Here is a 19,569-nt window from a genome sequence, read left to right as displayed (position 1 = left end):
CCTTCATGCATCCTGGGGGGGAGGGGGGTATAGATTCCATTACTCGGGAGGAGCAGCAAAGTTGTGTCGGTCATCTTGGTACACCCAAACCGGATCGAGAAACAGAGAGAGAGGATGTCCTGTGCTCAGGATTTCCTCTGCGGGCTGGGGACGGCATGGCCAGTCGATCCGGAGCCTGCGAGCAGGAATGTAGTGTCCGGGGAGCTAGGCAAGCTCCTGGACTAGGCCAGAGACATTACACCTAGGCCCCAGGCAGTCCCTTCACCTTAGTGGAAAGTGTAGGGCCGGCCATACAGTTAGGGATCTCCAATTAGTGAGCGGTAACATCGGAGCAGGACCAGAGCCAGGAAAGGAGTCTCTCCGGCAAGAAGTGTCACCACGCAGCATCCAGACGTGAGGCGTGAGGGGCTGTTGTCAGAGACCCCGCCACTGATCATCCTCCATCTAGAAGTACTGTATTTCCTGGTTAAGGACTTAACCAGGAAGGTATAAGTGCACCACCGCAAGGGGGAGGGTAGCGCTGCCCTCATTCACACATTGGGAAGGGTTGTTTGCCGGATAGTGGGTTATAGGTGCCCAAGCACCCTCATTATTAGGACTAGCTATCCCCTATGGTTACACTGTTATTACGCTGTTATTGTGCTTATGTGGTAATATTTGGGCCTACTGTGGTTCCACAGTAAAGTAGTATTATATACCCTGTTGTGATGGTGTTATTGGGGTATACCATAAAGGTATAAGAGTTCCTATGAAGAGCCATCCTGCTACGCGGGATCCTCATAGGTGGAGGCACTGCACCAAATAGAGAGAGAGAGAACACACCTTCACCCCAGGCTCCCAAGGAGCGGAGGCTCAGGCCTTCTGTAAGTCTAACAAGTAGCACCAGTGACCGTAATTACCGGTATTGCCCGTAGGGTTAAGGACAATGTGTTACATAAGCATTTCCTGTAACTGGTGGTCAGTCTTTCACATCGGGTTTGAGGAATTTTGGCCCATTCCTCCTTACAGAACTGCTTCAACTCAGTCACATTTGAGGGCTTTCTTGCATGGACAGCTAACTTCAGGTCCTGCCACAAATTGTGATAGGGCCAGACTTTGACTAGGCCATTCTAAAACGTGGAATTTCTTCTTCTGCAGCCATTCTTTTATAGATCTGCTTGTATGTTTAGGATCATTGTCTTGCTGCATGATCCACTTTCGCTTCACCTTACAGACGGATGGTCTGACATTCTCCTCTAGAATCTTCTGATACAATTCAGAATTCATGGTTGTTTCAATGATGGCAAGCCGTCAAGGTTCTGAGACAGCAAAGCAGCCCCAAACCATCACACTCCCACCACCATGCTTGATGGTTGGGATGAGGTTCTTCTGTTTGAAGGCAGTTTTGGTTTGCCAAACATAACGTTCTCCTTGAGGCCAAAAAGTTTTACCTTTGACTCGTCTTTCCAGAGAACATTATTCCAGAAGTCTTGTGGATCATCTATGTGCTCTTTGGCGAACTACAGATGGGCAGCAATATTCTTTGTCGAGAGCAGTGGTGTCCTCCTGGCTATCCTTCCATGAACACCATTCTTGTTCAGTCTTTTTCTGATAGTTGAGTCATGAATACTCACATTAGCCAAGGCGAGAGTGGCCTGCAGATCCTTGGATGTTAATCTGGGGTTCTTTGTGACTTCATGGATGATTTCCCAGTTGGTTATTCGAGAGATGTTGGTAGGATGACCACTTCTGGGAAGAGCTACTGTGGTCTTGAACTTTCTCCATTTGTCGGACAGTGGATTGGTGGAGCTCCAAATCCTTAGAAATGGTTTGTAACCCTTTCAAGGCTGATGAGCACCCGTACCTGCTTTTCTGAGGTCCTCAGAGATTTATTTTGATCGTGGCATGATGTGTTTCCACACACCTGTATGTTGAAGACCAAAATCACAAAGTTTCTGATCTTTATATAGGGTGGGGACTCTAAAACTCACCCCTGAAGATATACTTAATTATTTAAACACCTGATTCTAATTATCCCCTTCAATTTAGCTGATAAAACCACTTACTTTTTCACATACCCTGACTCTTAATTACTCATGTTTGTCTAATTCATACAGCCTTTTGTTTAAAAAGACATGGAATTGGTTAATAAAAAAACCCTATTGCATTTTAAATAAAAGACTGGTTTTGATTAAAAAAAGGTTATCATAGAAAAACTATTGCATTTCCGTAATTATCATTGCGGTTCACAAATGTTTTCTCGCCACTGTATATGTACGTTAAGTATGGTCAAACTGCTGTGTATATTTGTACATTGTATAGGATTAGTAATATGCATCAATGTGTCTGTATGCTGTGTAGGGTCAGGGTGCTGTTGTGTATCATGTCCTCATGCTGCATAAGATTAGGATACTGTGTATTATTAATGTGTCTGTACACTGTATGGAGTCAGGATTCTGTGTATGTAGCAATGTATCGCTATGCCATGCAAATTCAGAATGCTATGGATATCGGCTCAGTCACTTCTTTTCTACTTCTCTAAATTCTCCTTTGTTTCTCTCCCTTTCCTGTGTCCATCTGCTACCTCTCTCTCTGACATTGTGCCTGTGTATCAACTCCTGTTTCTGTCATTGCATCAATGACTTTGTCTCTGTGGTGTGGTCCTGCCTATGTTGTCTGTGCACACGGCTTATGTCTAATGTCTTTGTGCTCCCTGCAATTATCTCTTTCTTGTCCTCTTTGTCTTTGGGCTTGTGTTCCTATGACGTGACTTTGCTACATCTCCACATCATGTTTCTTGGTCACTGTATAACATGTTTCTGTTCCATGTACCTTTGTGCCTCCCTATTTCTAATTGTCCATCCCATATTTCAATGTCTCTGTTGGTTGTTTCTTGCTCTTTGTGGCTTGTCCGTGTGGTATCCCTCTGTGTTGTGTTTCCATCACACGTTCCTGTGCTGTTTTGATGTGCTTTCTCCCCCTTTTAATGTAGGGCAGTGGTTCGGCCAGCGGGAGCCCACGTCTGACCAGCTCCGGTGCTAGCACCCCATGCCGGGGGATACGGAGACAGCTCCCCCAGACTCCTCTCACCCCTCGGCCCAGTGTAACTTATCGGACAGCTCACTCCTCCCCTGTGCACTTTGGGGGGCCCTCTTACTCCCCTGGGCGTCTGAGCCGGGGCCTATCAGAGCACAACACCTTGCTGTACAGTGATTCCCCCAGCCACTCTGCCTGCACAGTCACTCGTATCGGCTCAGACCCTTATTTAGGGCCTCGCCAGGATGCCGACCCCTTCTGTCCTCCGCCTGAGGACACACTGACGTTCGAGGAGGCCTTGGCTAGCAACTCGGGACGTTCCTCCCGGACTTCCTACGTATCCTCTCTCACATCCCACTCCCACCAGCTCTGCAGGGTACCAAATGGCTACCACTACACCCTGGGGCTGAGCCCGGCACCTGGCACAGCCCCCAGAGGCCGAAGTTACTACCACGAGGCAGATGAGGATGACTGGTGCTAGCACAGGGACCCAAGACATGTTCCCACTCCCACCCCTGCTTGACCAGAAAGCCGAAGCGAGAGAAGCATGGGGGGGTCGGAAGGGGTTGGTTGCCTGAGTTACTACTGATGAGTTTTATCATCGGGCGGCAGATCGCCGTGACAACAGAGCATGTTACGGGAGAGCAGAGGCAGCCATCTTGGGAGAACTCTGAGCATGGAGATATTATGGGAGAAAAAGTGCACAGATTGAGGAAGGAGAAGAAGGAATGAGGCAGACAGAGGAGATCTGCCTCTGTAGGATGTGTTCTTTTTGGTATTTGTCATTTCGAGGTCTCTCTTTGTGGGAGAATTTAGATGGCCATTTTGGTAGAACTTGAAGTTCTAAATATATGAGAGGAAGAGACAGGAAATATGGCGGGAGGAGAAAAAAGAAGGCAGGTAGATGAGGGCTTATTGGGTTTGTGGTTTTAATTCTTATTATTTATATAGGTTTTCAGGATAGGAAGGAGGAGATTATATTGCCTATATTCTACCGCTTCTGAAACATCCTTCATAAATTGAGAGATAGTCTGTAACCATGCACTTGACACAACAATTCTAGTGCCACATACACTTCTTACCCTCTCTGTGGTCACACATTTTTCTCATCCTCACTTCACCCACACTTGTGTTGCTCTGCACATCTCTTTAGAAGCCAACGTGGTAATTTATCTCTTTGCTCCATTGACATACAGTAAATACCCATAAGCCACAGCAGTTGTTGGGTTAGCATCGTTATTTGTAACCTTCTCCTTTTGGGCCCAGTAACATAGGCTCTTTTCCTTCTCTCTGAAGACATGGTGTTGCTTGGTGATTCTATAGTAGAATCTGTGTAAGAGTTGAGCACTCCCTGTTTGCACTGCTCTGTTATTTCAAGTTAGACATGCTGTAAGAAAGAGGAGCATTATTCACTGCTCTGTGACACCACAACACACTGTAATATTGGGACACTTAGGCTCTACAGCTCACAGAATCTAAGAATGAACCGCTCAGGTTTCCTGTGATAATTGCTCTGCGGCTTATCTTTCAGATGACATCCTTCCCATATACAGGCACATACAGTAGTGATACATGGGTACATTGTGTGTGCTGCACCACAACTCCCTGTTACTGTGGTGGTCTGGGAATCCCAATTACAATCATGTTGTGAAAGGTTTGTGCCCTGTGTGTGTGCTGCGCATATGAAATCTATTTGTACTGTATTTTCACAAATTTTTCATGTAAGTGTCAGTGTCCTGAAGGATGTCCTCATGCCAAAAGAGCCTTTTCTTAGTGAAGCATAGCATTTGGTAATGCATCAGTCCAAACAAGCATGTAATTGGTTAGTGTGAAATAGCACATTCTGATGTCATCGATCATGGCGGAAGCTGCAGTGGATCGTTTTGTCTGGTGGTTTCAATTTTAGATGTATTTAAAGCGTACAGGGAGCCTCTACCCTTGTGGAATCAAAATGTGTTTCTAAAGACTTCATATCACAATCTGTCACACTCTTTGGGGGTTATTCATTAAACTGCAATAGTGCCGTTCAGGGGACAATATCACACAGAAACTCCTATTAACGACAATGGGAGTTTCAGTGCGATAATGCCCCAATCTGCACTATGGCAGCTTAATGCATAACCCCATTTGTGTCTGTACACATCTTTGCCAGTTGAATGGTCCTGGGAGTGCCAGGTTTATATACCCCTAAGCCTGCCTTTCATAGAACAGATAGGCCAGACGTCCTCACTCCTTAATGCGCCGAGCTGCCCGGTGGTAGACATGATAACCTCACCCAATCCCTGGGCAGCACAGCTCTAGAGATAACACACTGTGCAATGTCGTGACTATGTCTTGTGCCATTCAGTCCTAGAGTTGACAAACTCTCTGCCGCAGTGCCAAATTCCTTGAGCCTTCTAGACCTACAGGGGACAGACTGTGCCAATATCTGCACGTCCAGTATATTTCAATCATTCCTTCAACTTCAGCAAAGCTTCGACTGGTACACCCTACACCCAAATCCTATTGCAATAAGGCGCTCCATGATTTGGGAGCTTATCTTAAAAAGATCAGATTCTTGTAGTGCTGTGTGGCCTTTACATTCATATGTAGCATATCAACTTCATAGCAAGCACAATGTGATACACGTGTATAGGTTAGATGATATATGAGCGTTGCATTTATTGTGTGCAGTGCATATTACTTAATAACAAAAAAAAATCTATTTTAAGGGCAAAAGCTGATTTTCCAAAGACATTTAGGACACCATTTAAGCAGCGGTGATACCTACTCAGCTAATATTTCATATGTGGTAGAAAGTAGAATAGGTGACCACTACAGTCAGGCACCCCCTCCACATCCAATTTGTCACCCCGCGTTTGGCCCACAAGGGAACTTCTTGACTGGTCCCTATTGGTTTTCTGGTCAAGTAGGACTGACTGCAGGTAGGGCACTTTGCTTTGTTATAACCTCCAGTAATCGTCCACTTATTCCTTTTCCAATACCCAGCCCCTACATGGGTCTGCAGATGTGCTGCAGATGTGCTGCAGTCACTTCAATACAAAAAAAAAACAATCTAGCAATGACCTACACAGCACAATATACAGACATAAACATAATGAGTGCTGGGCTCATGCAGGGTTCAGGTTATACAACAAGACATTGAGACACAGTTTAGGGGGTTTATATTTACTAACTTAGCTATTAAGGTAATTTTTCAAGTGAATGGTCACTGCACATGATCTGTTCACTAAAGTATGATGGGCAATACCACATTGGCCAGCATACTTTAGTGAACAGATCATGTGCAGTCCAATCAGGGTTGACATGCAAGGCACAGTTTTAAGTGCTGCATAATTACGTTGGGCGTAGGAGATAACATAGTAATACGAGTTGGTAATAGGGAGCATGACGATTCAGATAGGTCTTTATAGGCGAGATGCAGTCCTTGGTTGTAGGATTGGTGCCTGGCCATTGGATTGTGTATGTGTTTATATGTATGGCAGCAGGGCTTACTTTCATTTCACTGCTAAGTGCCTAGAGTTCACAAGAGCACCACTGATAGGAATTAATATGCACATCTTCCGTGCGATCTACCCTCCCCAGAGACTGTAAAGGCTCCACTCATTCTTCTCACTCATTGTCAGCGTCAGTAATCCCATAGAATCCTCTTCAATATAACTGCTTGTCAGGAAGTGTTAAGTCCCATTCAACTGAACATAGTTTACAGCTTTCCTTGGCAGGGAGGTAGATTAACAGCATATTGACTATGGGTCTGGAGCCTCATACTGTAAAAAAAAATACGTTTTCCATTGATTTTGTCTAGTGTGGGGATAATTGGACTTTGACATGTATGTTTATTACATGTTGGCCCCTATGGCTTAATTGTAATACACATGTGCATCTTGCCTAGCCCCTGCACTAGTTATTATATACGCAGGTGGTTTACATGTGGATGCCATGTTAATGAGGCAGGAGTCAATTCAGCCCCTTTGTTGTTGATTTGTAATGCAGTCCTGACAAGCAGTTGAGGACCATATAGCTATCTGGTCCTAAGGTCCAGTTGACCATTTCCCATTTCTGTGTTTTTGTCTTGCATCCTGGTCTGCATTATTAGGAATTATTATTGTTACTACTGTTCTCTTCAATTTGCTTGCCGTCTTATTGAACCCTTTCAATGGAATATAACTCGGTGTCATGCATCTCAGGGCTTTCACGTGTCGGTTGGTGGTATTGGTGTTATTGGTGGAAGTGCATCGAAAAAATATCGGTACTGTGCTTGAATCCAGAAAAAAAAGCTAATCCAAGGAAGGAAAGAATTTATCTGTATAGAATTTTCTAAAGGGTTGTGGTTGGAGTGAAGTGGCGAGGTTGTTTGAGTGAGCCGTTTTTGTTTTAAAAGAAGATTTAGAAGTAAGGAAAAAATATATACGTAGTCTGTACACACATGTATCATCGCACTTGGAGTATAGTTTATTAGGACTGAATATTATGCATTTAGTAGGTGTCCATGGATGCGTAGATACTTTGCACACTGAAGTTGGAATTATTGTGTTAAAATGCCATTTCTTTGGTGAAGAACCCAAAAATCCCACTTCTTTGGGTCACTGGACCGTGACAGCTGTGACAAACGGCTTACTCCGGGACTCCGTCGTTTGTCCGGGACTGTTTAGAACACGGTCTTTTAGGGTAGGTTAAATGATGAGGCGTCACGTACTGTTCCTTTAAACAGGCTATGCCTGGTTTATTCAGTCCCAGGCACTGAGACTGCCACAGTGCATACAACAGAAAACAGATCAAAACAAAAGCTGCTCACCTGAGCGATAACTTAACTTAGATATCCCTGACTCAGGGTTGGACGTGGCTTTTCCACTTCCAACATCAAAACACGGTACTTTTGCAGTCTTACACAAATGAACAGAAAGATTGAACCTGTTTGGGGAAGAGGCTTCTCCCCTCTGTAGTTCAGCAGCCTTCCAGCCTCCTGGCTCTTGTGGGGAGACCAGAGCAAACAGGAAATCAGTCTTTCATACCTGATTCCTAATTAGCATGACAGGTGACAGAAATCAGGCAGCAGACAAACTCTGGTCTGGATCTCTCATCCCTCAGTTCCAGCGCTTGCCAAACTGTGGGATGGAGTGTATGTATTATAAGGCTGCACTCCCAGGCCAAACAGGATAGAAACTGTCTAGTATCCTGGGAGCCCTATATACGGAATTTATTACCATCCCCTGGTTTCTGTCACATATCCTCCCCCCCAGCTCAGACCTCGAGGGATGAGCGACCATGGATATTAGGGAGTGCATCCTTGACAACCCGTCAGCATTGCCATGTTTGTGCCCTGACCTGTGTTCCACAGAAAATTTAAAGGGTTGTAGGCTTAGGAACCACCTGGTCACTCTAGCATTCTTTTCCCTGTTTTGACACATCCAGGTAAGGGGTGCATGATCTGTGACCAACCGGAATTTTCTCCCCAACAGGTAGTATTTGAGCGTCTCTACAGCCCACTTTATTGCGAGACACTCTTTCTCTACTATGGAGTAATTTTTCTCCTGGGGATTTAGTTTCCTACTTAAATAAAGGATGGGGTGCTCCTCACCTTGAGACTCCTGGGAGAGTACCGCCCCCAGCCCAACCTCAGATGCGTCGGTTTGTACTACGAACTCTTTGGAGAAGTCAGGTGTGACCAACACTGGTTGGGCACAGAGAGCTTCTTTCAGGCTTCTAAAGGCCTGTTCGGTTTCGGGGGACCACTTTACCATTAGCGGTCCTCTTGCTTTTGTGAGGTCAGTTAGTGGGGTTGCCTTAGTTGCAAAATTGGGAATAAACCTTCTATAGTACCCAATTAACCCCAAAAAAGTCCTTACTTGTTTTTTTGTAACTGGCCTTGGCCAATTTTGTATCGCCTCCACTTTGAGTGTTTGGGGTTTAAGTAACCCTCTACCAATAGAATACCCCAGATACTTGGCCTCCTCCAGACCAATAGTGCATTTAGCGGGGTTAGCAGTTAGTCCAGCAGACCGGACTGCGTCAAGCACAGCTTGGACCTTTGGAAGGTGGGATTGCCAATCTTCACTATGGATTACCACATCATCCAGGTAGGCGGCAGCATACCGAGCATGTGGTTTTAAAATTTTATCCATCATTCTTTGGAATGTGGCGGGAGCTCCATGTAAGCCAAAAGGCAACACCTTATACTGAAAGAGGCCGTCTGGGGTTGAGAAGGCTGTCTTTTCTTTTGCCCTTTCTGTGAGGGGAACCTGCCAGTACCCTTTTGTTAGGTCTAGGGTTGTGAGATATCGGGCTTTGCCCAGTCTCTCTACAAGTTCATCTACCCTGGGCATAGGATAAGTATCAAATTTTGACACCGCGTTTAGTTTCCGGTAGTCATTACAAAACCTTGTTGTACCATCTGGCTTTGGGACTAAGACTATAGGGCTGTTCCACCCACTTTGGGATTCCTCAATTACACCTAGTTTTAGCATTTTTTTAACCTCTAAACTTATAGCCTTTCTTTTGGCCTCTGGGATTCGGTACGGTTTAAGGTTAACTCGGACCCCTGGTTCAGAGACTAGGTCATGTTCAATTACGCTAGTTCTACCTGGCCGTATAGAGAAGATTTCTTTGTTTCTTCTCACTAAATTCTGAACCTCTCGTTTCTGATGAACAGACAGGGTTTCAGCTATGCTAACCTCTGGGTCAGTTTCTTGATTCTCTGACGGACCTGGGGGTATTAGGGTTAACAAGACTTCTCTATCTTTCCAGGGCTTGAGTAGGTTTATATGGTAAATTTGCTCAGGTTTCCTCCTACCTGGCTGTCTTACCTTATAATTTACTTCTCCCACTCTTTCCAAGACCTCATATGGCCCATGCCATTTAGCAAGGAATTTACTCTCCACGGTGGGAACCAGAACTAGTACCCTATCACCTGGAAAAAAAATTCTGACCCTAGCACCCTTATTATACGTATTCCTCTGTGCTTCTTGAGCTTTCTCCATGTGTTCCCTCACTATGGGTAGGACTGCAGCAATGCGGTCCTGCATCTGGGCAACATGCTCTATTACACTTCTGTAAGGGGTAACCTCGTGTTCCCAAGTCTCTTTGGCTATATCCAGTAAGCCCCTTGGGTGTCGGCCATACAATAGTTCAAACGGGGAGAAGCCTGTGGATGATTGGGGAACTTCCCTAATGGCAAATAAAAGGTACGGTAACAAACAATCCCAGTTTTTCCCATCTTTATCAACCGCCCGCCGTAACATGCTCTTTAAGGTTTTATTGAACCTTTCCACTAAACCATCTGTTTGTGGATGATAGACTGAGGTTCTGAGATGCTTGATTTTTAGGAGTTTACATAGCTCTTTTGTTACTTGGGACATAAATGGTGTTCCCTGGTCAGATAGAATCTCTTTAGGAATCCCGACCCGGGAAAACAGAACTACTAACTCTTTTGCTATGTTTTTAGCTGAGATGCTACGTAGGGGAACTGCCTCCGGATATCGGGTGGCATAATCTAATATTACCAATATATGCTGATGTCCCCTAGCAGACTTTATTAGGGGTCCTACTAGATCCATAGCAATCCGGTCAAATGGTACCTCTATTATGGGAAGGGGTACCAATGGGCTGCGGTACGCCTTGAACGGGGCGGTGATCTGACATTCTGGGCATGAGGAACAATAATTCGTAATTTCTGCCAGAACCCCAGGCCAATAGAAGCTTCGGAGAACCTTTTCTTTTGTCTTTTCCACCCCTAGGTGTCCCCCCAATGGATGACTATGTGCGAGGTGTAATACTACGTTACGGAATGTCCGTGGTACCAACAATTGTTTAGTTGTAACTGATTTCCTTTTATCAACCCGATATACTAGGTCGTTCTCTACCTCGAAGTAGGGGTAAGCAAGTGACCTATCTGGTTGGCCAGGAGTACTATTCTGGTCCCGTATATTTCCCCTTGCTACCGCTAATGTGGGGTCTTCCCACTGGGCCTTCTTAAAACTCCCAGGACTGACCTCTAGGTCAGCGAGGGTCTTATCCGGTTCTGGGGTGGTAAGTGTCTGCTCAACATCTTGATTTGGGGTATTCCCTACCAAAGTAGTGATGGGGAAGGGAATTTTACAGCACTCCTCCTTTTCCCCCTTCTTATTTGGGCCCTCGTCAACCTCCATTTCTGAAAAAGGGAAAGGATTTGTTTCTTCTAATACTTCGTTATGGTCCGCTATTGAACTCTGGGCGCTATTCTGAGCGGGGGACCACATTTTTAGAAAATGGGGAAAGTCGGTCCCTATTAACACATCATGTGCCAGTTTGGGTACAATACCCACCTTGAAATCTAAAGAACCAAACTCTGTTTCAAAAAAAACATCAACAGTGGAATATTCATGATTATCCCCATGTATACAACAAATTGCCACTCTTTGTGAACTGTTTCCCTGTTTCTTCTTAATGGGCAAGAGGTATTCGGACACTAGTGTGACCATGCTCCCAGAGTCAAGAAGTGCCCGAACCCTCTTACCATTAACCTTTACAAATGCCCACAGATGGTTATTCAAGGGGTCCTCTGGGCTAGGGCCCATACATTGGGACAACAGCGAATAAGGTTCCACGCTGTTGCATTGCATGGGCTCATCATTTAGTGGGCAGATTTTTGCTGTGTGGCCCCTCTCATGACAATTTACACATTTAGGTACATAGTCTGTGTCCCACTTAGAGCCTTTTCCCGGCTCCCCATGTTGGCTATTGCCCTTAGTGTGCGAACCACTGTTGCTGGTGCTGCGTGAAGGTGGTCGCCGCTCTTCAGCGCCCCTTAACCCCGGTACCCTTTTACCGTCTCTGGAAGAGTCCTGGAACCTCGGGTAGTGGGGTTGCTCCACGACTGTGGGTTGCGGGTGCTCTTCTGCTGCATTGTACCTTTCTACGAGGGCCACAAGCTCATCCGCATTGTGGGGGTCACTCCGACTGACCCAACGGCGTAAGGCAGAGGGAAGTTTCCTCAAGAACTGGTCCATGACCAACCGTTCCACGATGTGGCTGGCTGAGTTGATCTCGGGTTGTAGCCACTTCCGGGCGAGGTGGATGAGGTCATACATCTGGCTTCGGGTGGCTTTATCCATCGTGAAGGACCATGCGTGAAACCTTTGGGCGCGAACAGCCGTGGTTACGCCGAGGCGGGCGAGGATCTCGAACTTCAATTTTGCATAGACGTTAGCTTCGGCTGGCTCTAGATCAAAGTAAGCCTTCTGGGGTTCGCCGCTTAGGAAGGGTGCGATTAGACCAGCCCACTCAGCTTCTGGCCATCCCTCTCTCTGTGCCGTGCGTTCAAACGTGAGAAGATAGGCTTCCACATCATCCGAGGGTCCCATCTTCTGAAGGTAGTGGCTTGCCCTGGTCATTTTCGGAACTGGGGCTGCCGCTGCCAGTGGAAGGTTACTGATAGTCCCCCTCAGGATCTCGAGTTCCTGCTGTAAGCCCTGAGCGAACCGCTGTTGCTCCTCTCTCAGCAAGCGGTTTGTCTCTTGCTGGTTTGCAATCGCGTTTTGCAGGGCTTCATTCGTCTGTTGCTGGTTTGCATTCGCCTGTTGCTGGTTTGCATTCGCCTGTTGCTGGTTTGCATTAATCTCTTGCTGGGCTATTAGCAGCTGTTGCTGGGCTGCATTCGTCTGCTGCTGGTTTGCATTAGTTTCTTGCTGGGCTATTAACAGCTGTTGCTGGGTTTCATTCGCGTCTTTCTGGGCAGCGACATTGCGTACCAGCGCACCCACCACGTCTTCCATCTTGTTTGCAGAGGATGAAAAAAACTTTTTTTTTTTTTTTTTTTCAAAGTTCTTCAACCCGCAGACCCCCTAGTGCTCTGCCCGCATTCTCCACCATATGTGACAAACGGCTTACTCCGGGACTCCGTCGTTTGTCCGGGACTGTTTAGAACACGGTCTTTTAGGGTAGGTTAAATGATGAGGCGTCACGTACTGTTCCTTTAAACAGGCTATGCCTGGTTTATTCAGTCCCAGGCACTGAGACTGCCACAGTGCATACAACAGAAAACAGATCAAAACAAAAGCTGCTCACCTGAGCGATAACTTAACTTAGATATCCCTGACTCAGGGTTGGACGTGGCTTTTCCACTTCCAACATCAAAACACGGTACTTTTGCAGTCTTACACAAATGAACAGAAAGATTGAACCTGTTTGGGGAAGAGGCTTCTCCCCTCTGTAGTTCAGCAGCCTTCCAGCCTCCTGGCTCTTGTGGGGAGACCAGAGCAAACAGGAAATCAGTCTTTCATACCTGATTCCTAATTAGCATGACAGGTGACAGAAATCAGGCAGCAGACAAACTCTGGTCTGGATCTCTCATCCCTCAGTTCCAGCGCTTGCCAAACTGTGGGATGGAGTGTATGTATTATAAGGCTGCACTCCCAGGCCAAACAGGATAGAAACTGTCTAGTATCCTGGGAGCCCTATATACGGAATTTATTACCATCCCCTGGTTTCTGTCACACAGCTTTGTGCTGTATATATTTAGATTAGTGTGTCAGTTTTTGCTCATTGTAAGTGAGTCACAATCCTTTAATGACAGTTTCAATCATAGGTATCATCTGCCGTCTCATTGGCTTTTTCAGAGCCTTACTCCTACAAGTCAAATTGTTTTCATTGTCTGTTTGATCAACCGTACAAAACGTACTCATTTGAGTTTTGGATCTTGAAAGCCTCTTGGAAATGAGTCTGGACCATGATAGAGACTGTTGACTATTACTTATGGGATGAAGTGAGCTGGCCTTCCCTATCTCTGTACTCGTGTGGAGGTGCACACATTTCTAGGGTTTGAGACCATAAATCCTTTTTTTGGAGACACACTTGGATAACCCACTTTTCATGGACAAGAGTGCAGGGTCACAGGACCAAGCTCTGCCCCTGATGCTATGTCATCTTGGGCAAGTCACTAAATACCCCTTAGTCTGAATTAACTGCATTGTAATCTGGTCACAAATATGTTATTCCCTTTTTCTGTATGCCATTTGGAAGCTGTCAGGCACTGTCAGAATGAGCTGCCAGGATTTTCACCCCAGATATAATTGCATGTCTTTTAATCATACATTACTTTGGAAAGGGCTCTGGCATCTGTATTATTATTGTTATTATTATTATTATCTAAGATTCAGGGTTCCTGAGCAGATGTTTGTCTATTGTATGAAATTGATACTACGCTGTAGGAATTTCTGAATGATAGAGATGAGAGTATCTCTATATACACTGGAGCCACAATGATTTCCCATACACACTGTTGCCCTTTTCCCCACCCTTTTCCAGCTTAATCCCTAACTGCGGGACAGTGAAGAAATCAGACCATTATGTTGGAGGGAGGCTAGATTAATATGAAAGCTATTGGCTGTTACAATGTCAGGGGGTGCTGGGTTATCGTGATATCAACCTCATAGTAGCTGATGGGAATTCAATTCAAGAGAGAGCTTGTTTGCATTACAAAAACCAAGGGTTGCAGTGAAAGTGGCTACAGATCCAACCTTTCAAGGTGTAAAAGACGATATCTCCTAATAAATTTGGGAGGAGCATCCACCTCTTTCCTCCCAACGTCCCTTCCCCAGTCGGTGCCTCTGCATGCAGAACGAATGGTTTTCTCCCAATAGGGCTATGCAACCAGAGGAACAGCAGAAGCCAAGAACTTCGACTTTCATTTACGCTGTAGCTTTATCTGCTGGACTCTCCCGTTCCAAGGCTTCAGGATAAACGCGACCAAATGTTTTCTACGGTTTTCCCTAAAATGAAGAGGCACAACTTCCTTTCACGTTTTCAAAAAATTACTACAAAGAAAAAAAAAAAAAAAAAAAAAACATTCAAAAATGCTTATGAAAATGAACAAAAACCATTTGTGCTGGAAGCATGGAATTCTCACTCACCCTACGGGGGGAAATGGGGAGCTTTGTTGTTTTATACGCTGCATCATCCGGCCTTTGCTCTCACCCACACACGCACACCTGGTCCTATCTCCTTCTTGGGCTGTAAAAGTTTGCTTTTCAGTGATGGAACTGCGGCGTTTAGCATGTGGAGGGTTAATGTGGTTCTTGTTTAGACTGTGCTGCAAGCATAGTTGCCAACTCTCCCTGTATTATAGGGAGGAATCGTAGGCAGTCTCTAGACCTTTTGTGACACTCTCATGTTCTTCGGTGTACAGCCGGACGTGGTTTGAGATGGCACAGATGTTGACCAACCAAAAGGGCAGTCACAGTGAAAAGGAGCATAAGACAGAAAACCAGTGATAGGATATACAGTGTTGTCATGTGAGTGCTTTAGATAAGCCCCGCTGTAATAGGGGGCCATCATTTTAATATTGAACAATCTGGCACTGAACTGATATATTTCGGGTGATGTATGTCTGATGCTATGCAAAGCTATTTTTGAATTGTCAGTGTACAGCTCCTACATGCCCTCTCCCTCTAAAATCCCTTTGCATCCCGAAAAAATGCATTATTATTATTTTTTGCTTAAAGAGGATGTTTTCCCGTGGGAATGATTATTATTTTTTTAAAGTTGGCAACTATGGTTAAAAGTTAAACAAGTTATGCAGCTAAAGGGTGTTAGACTAGATAAGCTATGGGCAGTCTTTGGCTACCAGTATAACACACTGAGCTCAGAGTTGAAGTCCTGTGCAGAAGCAGTTAGCCTTCACTACCTTGTGTAGGAGTGCTGAGTTTTAGCTTGCATACAACTCCCTGTGTAACAGGATCTCCTATGAGCCCATATGGGCAGCTGCTCCTTCAGTCATAATGATCTTTGATTGAATGTATGTTTCCTTTGCTGCAGTGCTCTAGAGTTAGTAAGTAACCTAAGGCATTGCAGTAAGAAGTCATAAGTGGGGTTCCCTCACGCTGCCTCAGCTGCTGTTAGGGTGAGCACCTGGATCTAGGTTACTGGGTATCTTCTGCCAGTCCTTCTTTTGTTGCTCTCATCCCCTGTAGAACTCATTGCAGTTGCCTCTTGGAAGAATTTATTGGGATGGGAGAGGTGAAAACCAAGGCTGCACTGATTCCAGTTGCCCTGGAGACAAATGGTCACCCATGATCTTGTGCTACTATGGTGTCTGTTTCTTAGAGGAGTTGGACTCGTTTGCAGTGGGAGGAGGTAGCATTTAGAGGTCTGTTCTTTTAACCACTTTGCTGCCAGAAAGGCAGTGCACTGCCACCCTCTCTTGCAGCAAAAGGGTGAATGCAGCCTTACAGCTGTATTTTGCAAATGCACCTCACCCATCTCACAACTTGTGTGAGCTGTCGCCACTGAAAAATTCCTCCATTTGATTGTTTGCATCCCAAACCAGACTTAACTGGCTGTACTTTGCATAAGTAATGTTTGCATGTAAAATATATACATATTAAATTATAAAAGCAACAAAAAAGACATATTATGTGCATGAAAAAAATGCTAACCATCTCTTCGTACTTTTTTGATACGATGTATTCATCAGTTGTTTATTTTTTATTTATATTTGATAAAAATTGGGGATTTGTTGCAAAACTTTCTACGAAAAAAAAGAAGGAAAAAAAAAAACCCAACAGTGTTGAAAATTGGATGCACTTTTTTCCTTCAACACACCCGCAAAAGTGGAATAGTCTGCTGTCTGAATCATATTTATTAGCCCAGACACTGGATTGTGTGATTGTTTCTACAATTACCAGTTTTGTAAGAAGCAAAAAGGTCCTTAAAATAAAACTTGGCAAATAAGTTAAAGAAAAAAAAAAAAAGAAAAAGTTGTGTGGTGTATGGGACACGGGGAGAAAATGCTGGTAACCTATTCAGGGACAGACGAGACTGCAATGCATTGCTCTGCGTTGAATAAAATGTGGCAAATGCAATACACAGACATTTTTTCCCATTATTTGTTTTCCGCTAGTCTTGATTGAACACTGAGGGGTCTGTCTGTGTGTCAAGGCAATTATGGTGCAAAACTGGAGCATTTTCATCCTGCATCTATGTATCAAAGTATTTTGCTCCAATTTTTTGCCTGGCTTGCCCCACGTAGACTGTCAGTAGGAGGGAATAGGGGGGAGTTATATAGTGCACATACAGTATTATGAGAAGTATCACATTCTGCACCACCCTTTTCCCCTTTTATTTGCCCCAGAAATCTGTAAGTGCTTTAAGTCTAAGGCTGAGTCCCCGCTGGCGCTGAGCGTGCTCATGCTTGGAGAGCGCTCCAAGCATGAGCGCCGGGTGTCTTGCATGTACGCGCACGGGAGGGGGAGGGGGGGGCATTGCGGGTAGTTGAGCGCGCGGGAAAATATAGGTTTTTTTTGTTTACTTAAGCGCTGAGCGGGGGTGAGCGTGTGCTCGAGCGCACGCACACAGCGTGAGCGGGGACTTGCATATAGCTATATATGTAAGTAACCGCTGCAAGCGCCGCTCACACAACGCTAGCGGGGACGCAGCCTAACACTTACATGTAAGAAACTGTTCTTATATATGATGTAACTGTGCTCCAAAAAACACAGCAGTGTGTCTAATCCTGGGGTCTTAAACTCAGTCCTCAAGGGCTACCATCAGGCCAACTGTTATGGATATCCCTGCTTCAGCACAGGTGGCTCAATCAGTGGCTCAGTAGTTTAAGGGTGGCAGGATTTGCTGTGTAGAAAATAATGCAGGCATGCACATTGGTGCTCAGATTCAGCACATAACGCTGTAAAGATGCAGGAGGATGTACAGGACAAGGCTGGTCGCAAACATAGGCTGTTCTTAATGCAGCACACGTATAGATGCATATACAGGGGTCTTTTATGAAGGCAAAAGTGGTGCAATTCTGTGGTAAAAAAAAAAAGTGACACCATATATATTAAAAATAATAATCTTATTGCTTTCTCCTTTGATACAGTACATATGATGCAGAGATCATTTTGTCCAAAAATTGCAACAGTGTTGCCTTGATACATTGGCGCTGCAGAACATGCAGTTCTGCTCTCGTTCACACATGCTGTTCATGCAGCACACTATATGCACATACAGAGGATGCAGCAATGCACAGCTGTGCTCACATTCAGTATACTGTATTATTATTATTAATGCAGAACACTATATATGCACATACAGAGGATGCAGTCATACACAGCTGTGCTCACATTCAGTATACTGTATTATTATTATTATTTATTATTAACAACGCAGAACACTATATATGCACATACAGAGGATGCAGTCATACACAGCTGTGCTCACATTCAGTATACTGTATTATTATTATTATTAATGCAGAACACTATATATGCACATATAGAGGATGCAGTCATACACAGCTGTGCTCACATTCAGTATACTGTATTATTATTATTATTTATTATTAACGCAGAACATTATATATGCACATACAGAGGATGCAGTCATACACAGCTGTGCTCACATTCAGTATACTGTATTATTATTATTATTAATGCAGAACACTATATATGCACATACAGTACAGAGGATGCAGTCATACACAGCTGTGCTCATATTCAGTATACTGTATTATTATTATTATTGTTATTATTATTATTAATGCAGAACACTATATATGCACATACAGAGGATGCAGTCATACACAGCTGTGCTCACATTCAGTATACTGTATTATTATTATTATTATTATTATTAACGCAGAACACTATATATGCACATACAGAGGATGCAGTCATACACAGCTGTGCTCACACTCAGTATACTGTATTATTATTATTATTATTATTATTATTATTAACGCAGAACACTATATATGCACATACAGAGGATGCAGTCATACACAGCTGTGCTCACATTCAGTATACTGTATTATTATTATTATTATTAATGCAGAACACTACATGCACATACAGAGGATGCAGTCATACACAGCTGTGCTCACATTCAGTATACTGTATTATTATTATTATTATTATTATTAATGCAGAACACTATATATGCACATACAGAGGATGCAGTCATACACAGCTGTGCTCACATTCAGTATACTGTATTATTATTATTATTATTAATGCAGAACACTACATGCACATACAGAGGATGCAGCCATGCACAGTTCTGCTCTAATTCAGCACAAGTTGCTGTTAATGCACATACTGTACAGATGGTGCACACATGCACAGTACTGCAGCTCACAAACTCCACACTCCGTTCTTAGTGCCTCACAGTACTGCTGCTCACACACTACACACTACTGCTCACACACTACACACTCCGTTCTTAGTGCCTCACACACTGCTGCTCACACACTGCACTGTGCTGCTCACACACTACACACTACTGCTCGCACACTACACACTACTGCTCGCACACTACACACTACTGCTCGCACACTCCGTTCTTACTGCTGCTCACATACTGCTGCTCACACACTGCTGCTCACACACTGCTGCTCACACACTGCTGCTCACACACTACACACTCCGTTCTTACTGCTGCTCTCACACCGCACACTCCGTTCTTACTGCTGCACAGGTTCTCCTCCCACCTGCGCTGTGGATCAGGAGGCCGGCACAGGGCTAGGCAGCCTACTGATTGGTCAGATCGCCCCCTGGTGGGCGGGATGAGGAAGGCGGTCCAGGAGCA

The 19,569-nt window shown here is 44.7% G+C and overlaps 1 protein-coding gene across 1 annotated transcript in view; it reads left to right on the top strand.

Annotated features, from left to right (window-relative positions):
* Positions 1-7,746, top strand: part of CACNA1B (calcium voltage-gated channel subunit alpha1 B) — a 196,777-nt gene extending 189,031 nt beyond the window's left edge. The window contains exon 46 of the mRNA XM_075579527.1: positions 2,972-7,746. Coding sequence (XP_075435642.1) covers positions 2,972-3,496 — 525 coding nt within the window. The 3' untranslated portion in view covers positions 3,497-7,746. The remainder of the gene's footprint in view (positions 1-2,971) is intronic.
* Positions 7,747-19,569: the final 11,823 nt, after the last annotated feature.

This window comes from Ascaphus truei, chromosome 21, assembly GCF_040206685.1.
Source record: "Ascaphus truei isolate aAscTru1 chromosome 21, aAscTru1.hap1, whole genome shotgun sequence".
In the NCBI taxonomy this organism is placed as follows: Eukaryota; Metazoa; Chordata; class Amphibia; order Anura; family Ascaphidae; genus Ascaphus; species Ascaphus truei.
This window is presented reverse-complemented; position numbering and strand designations above follow the sequence as displayed.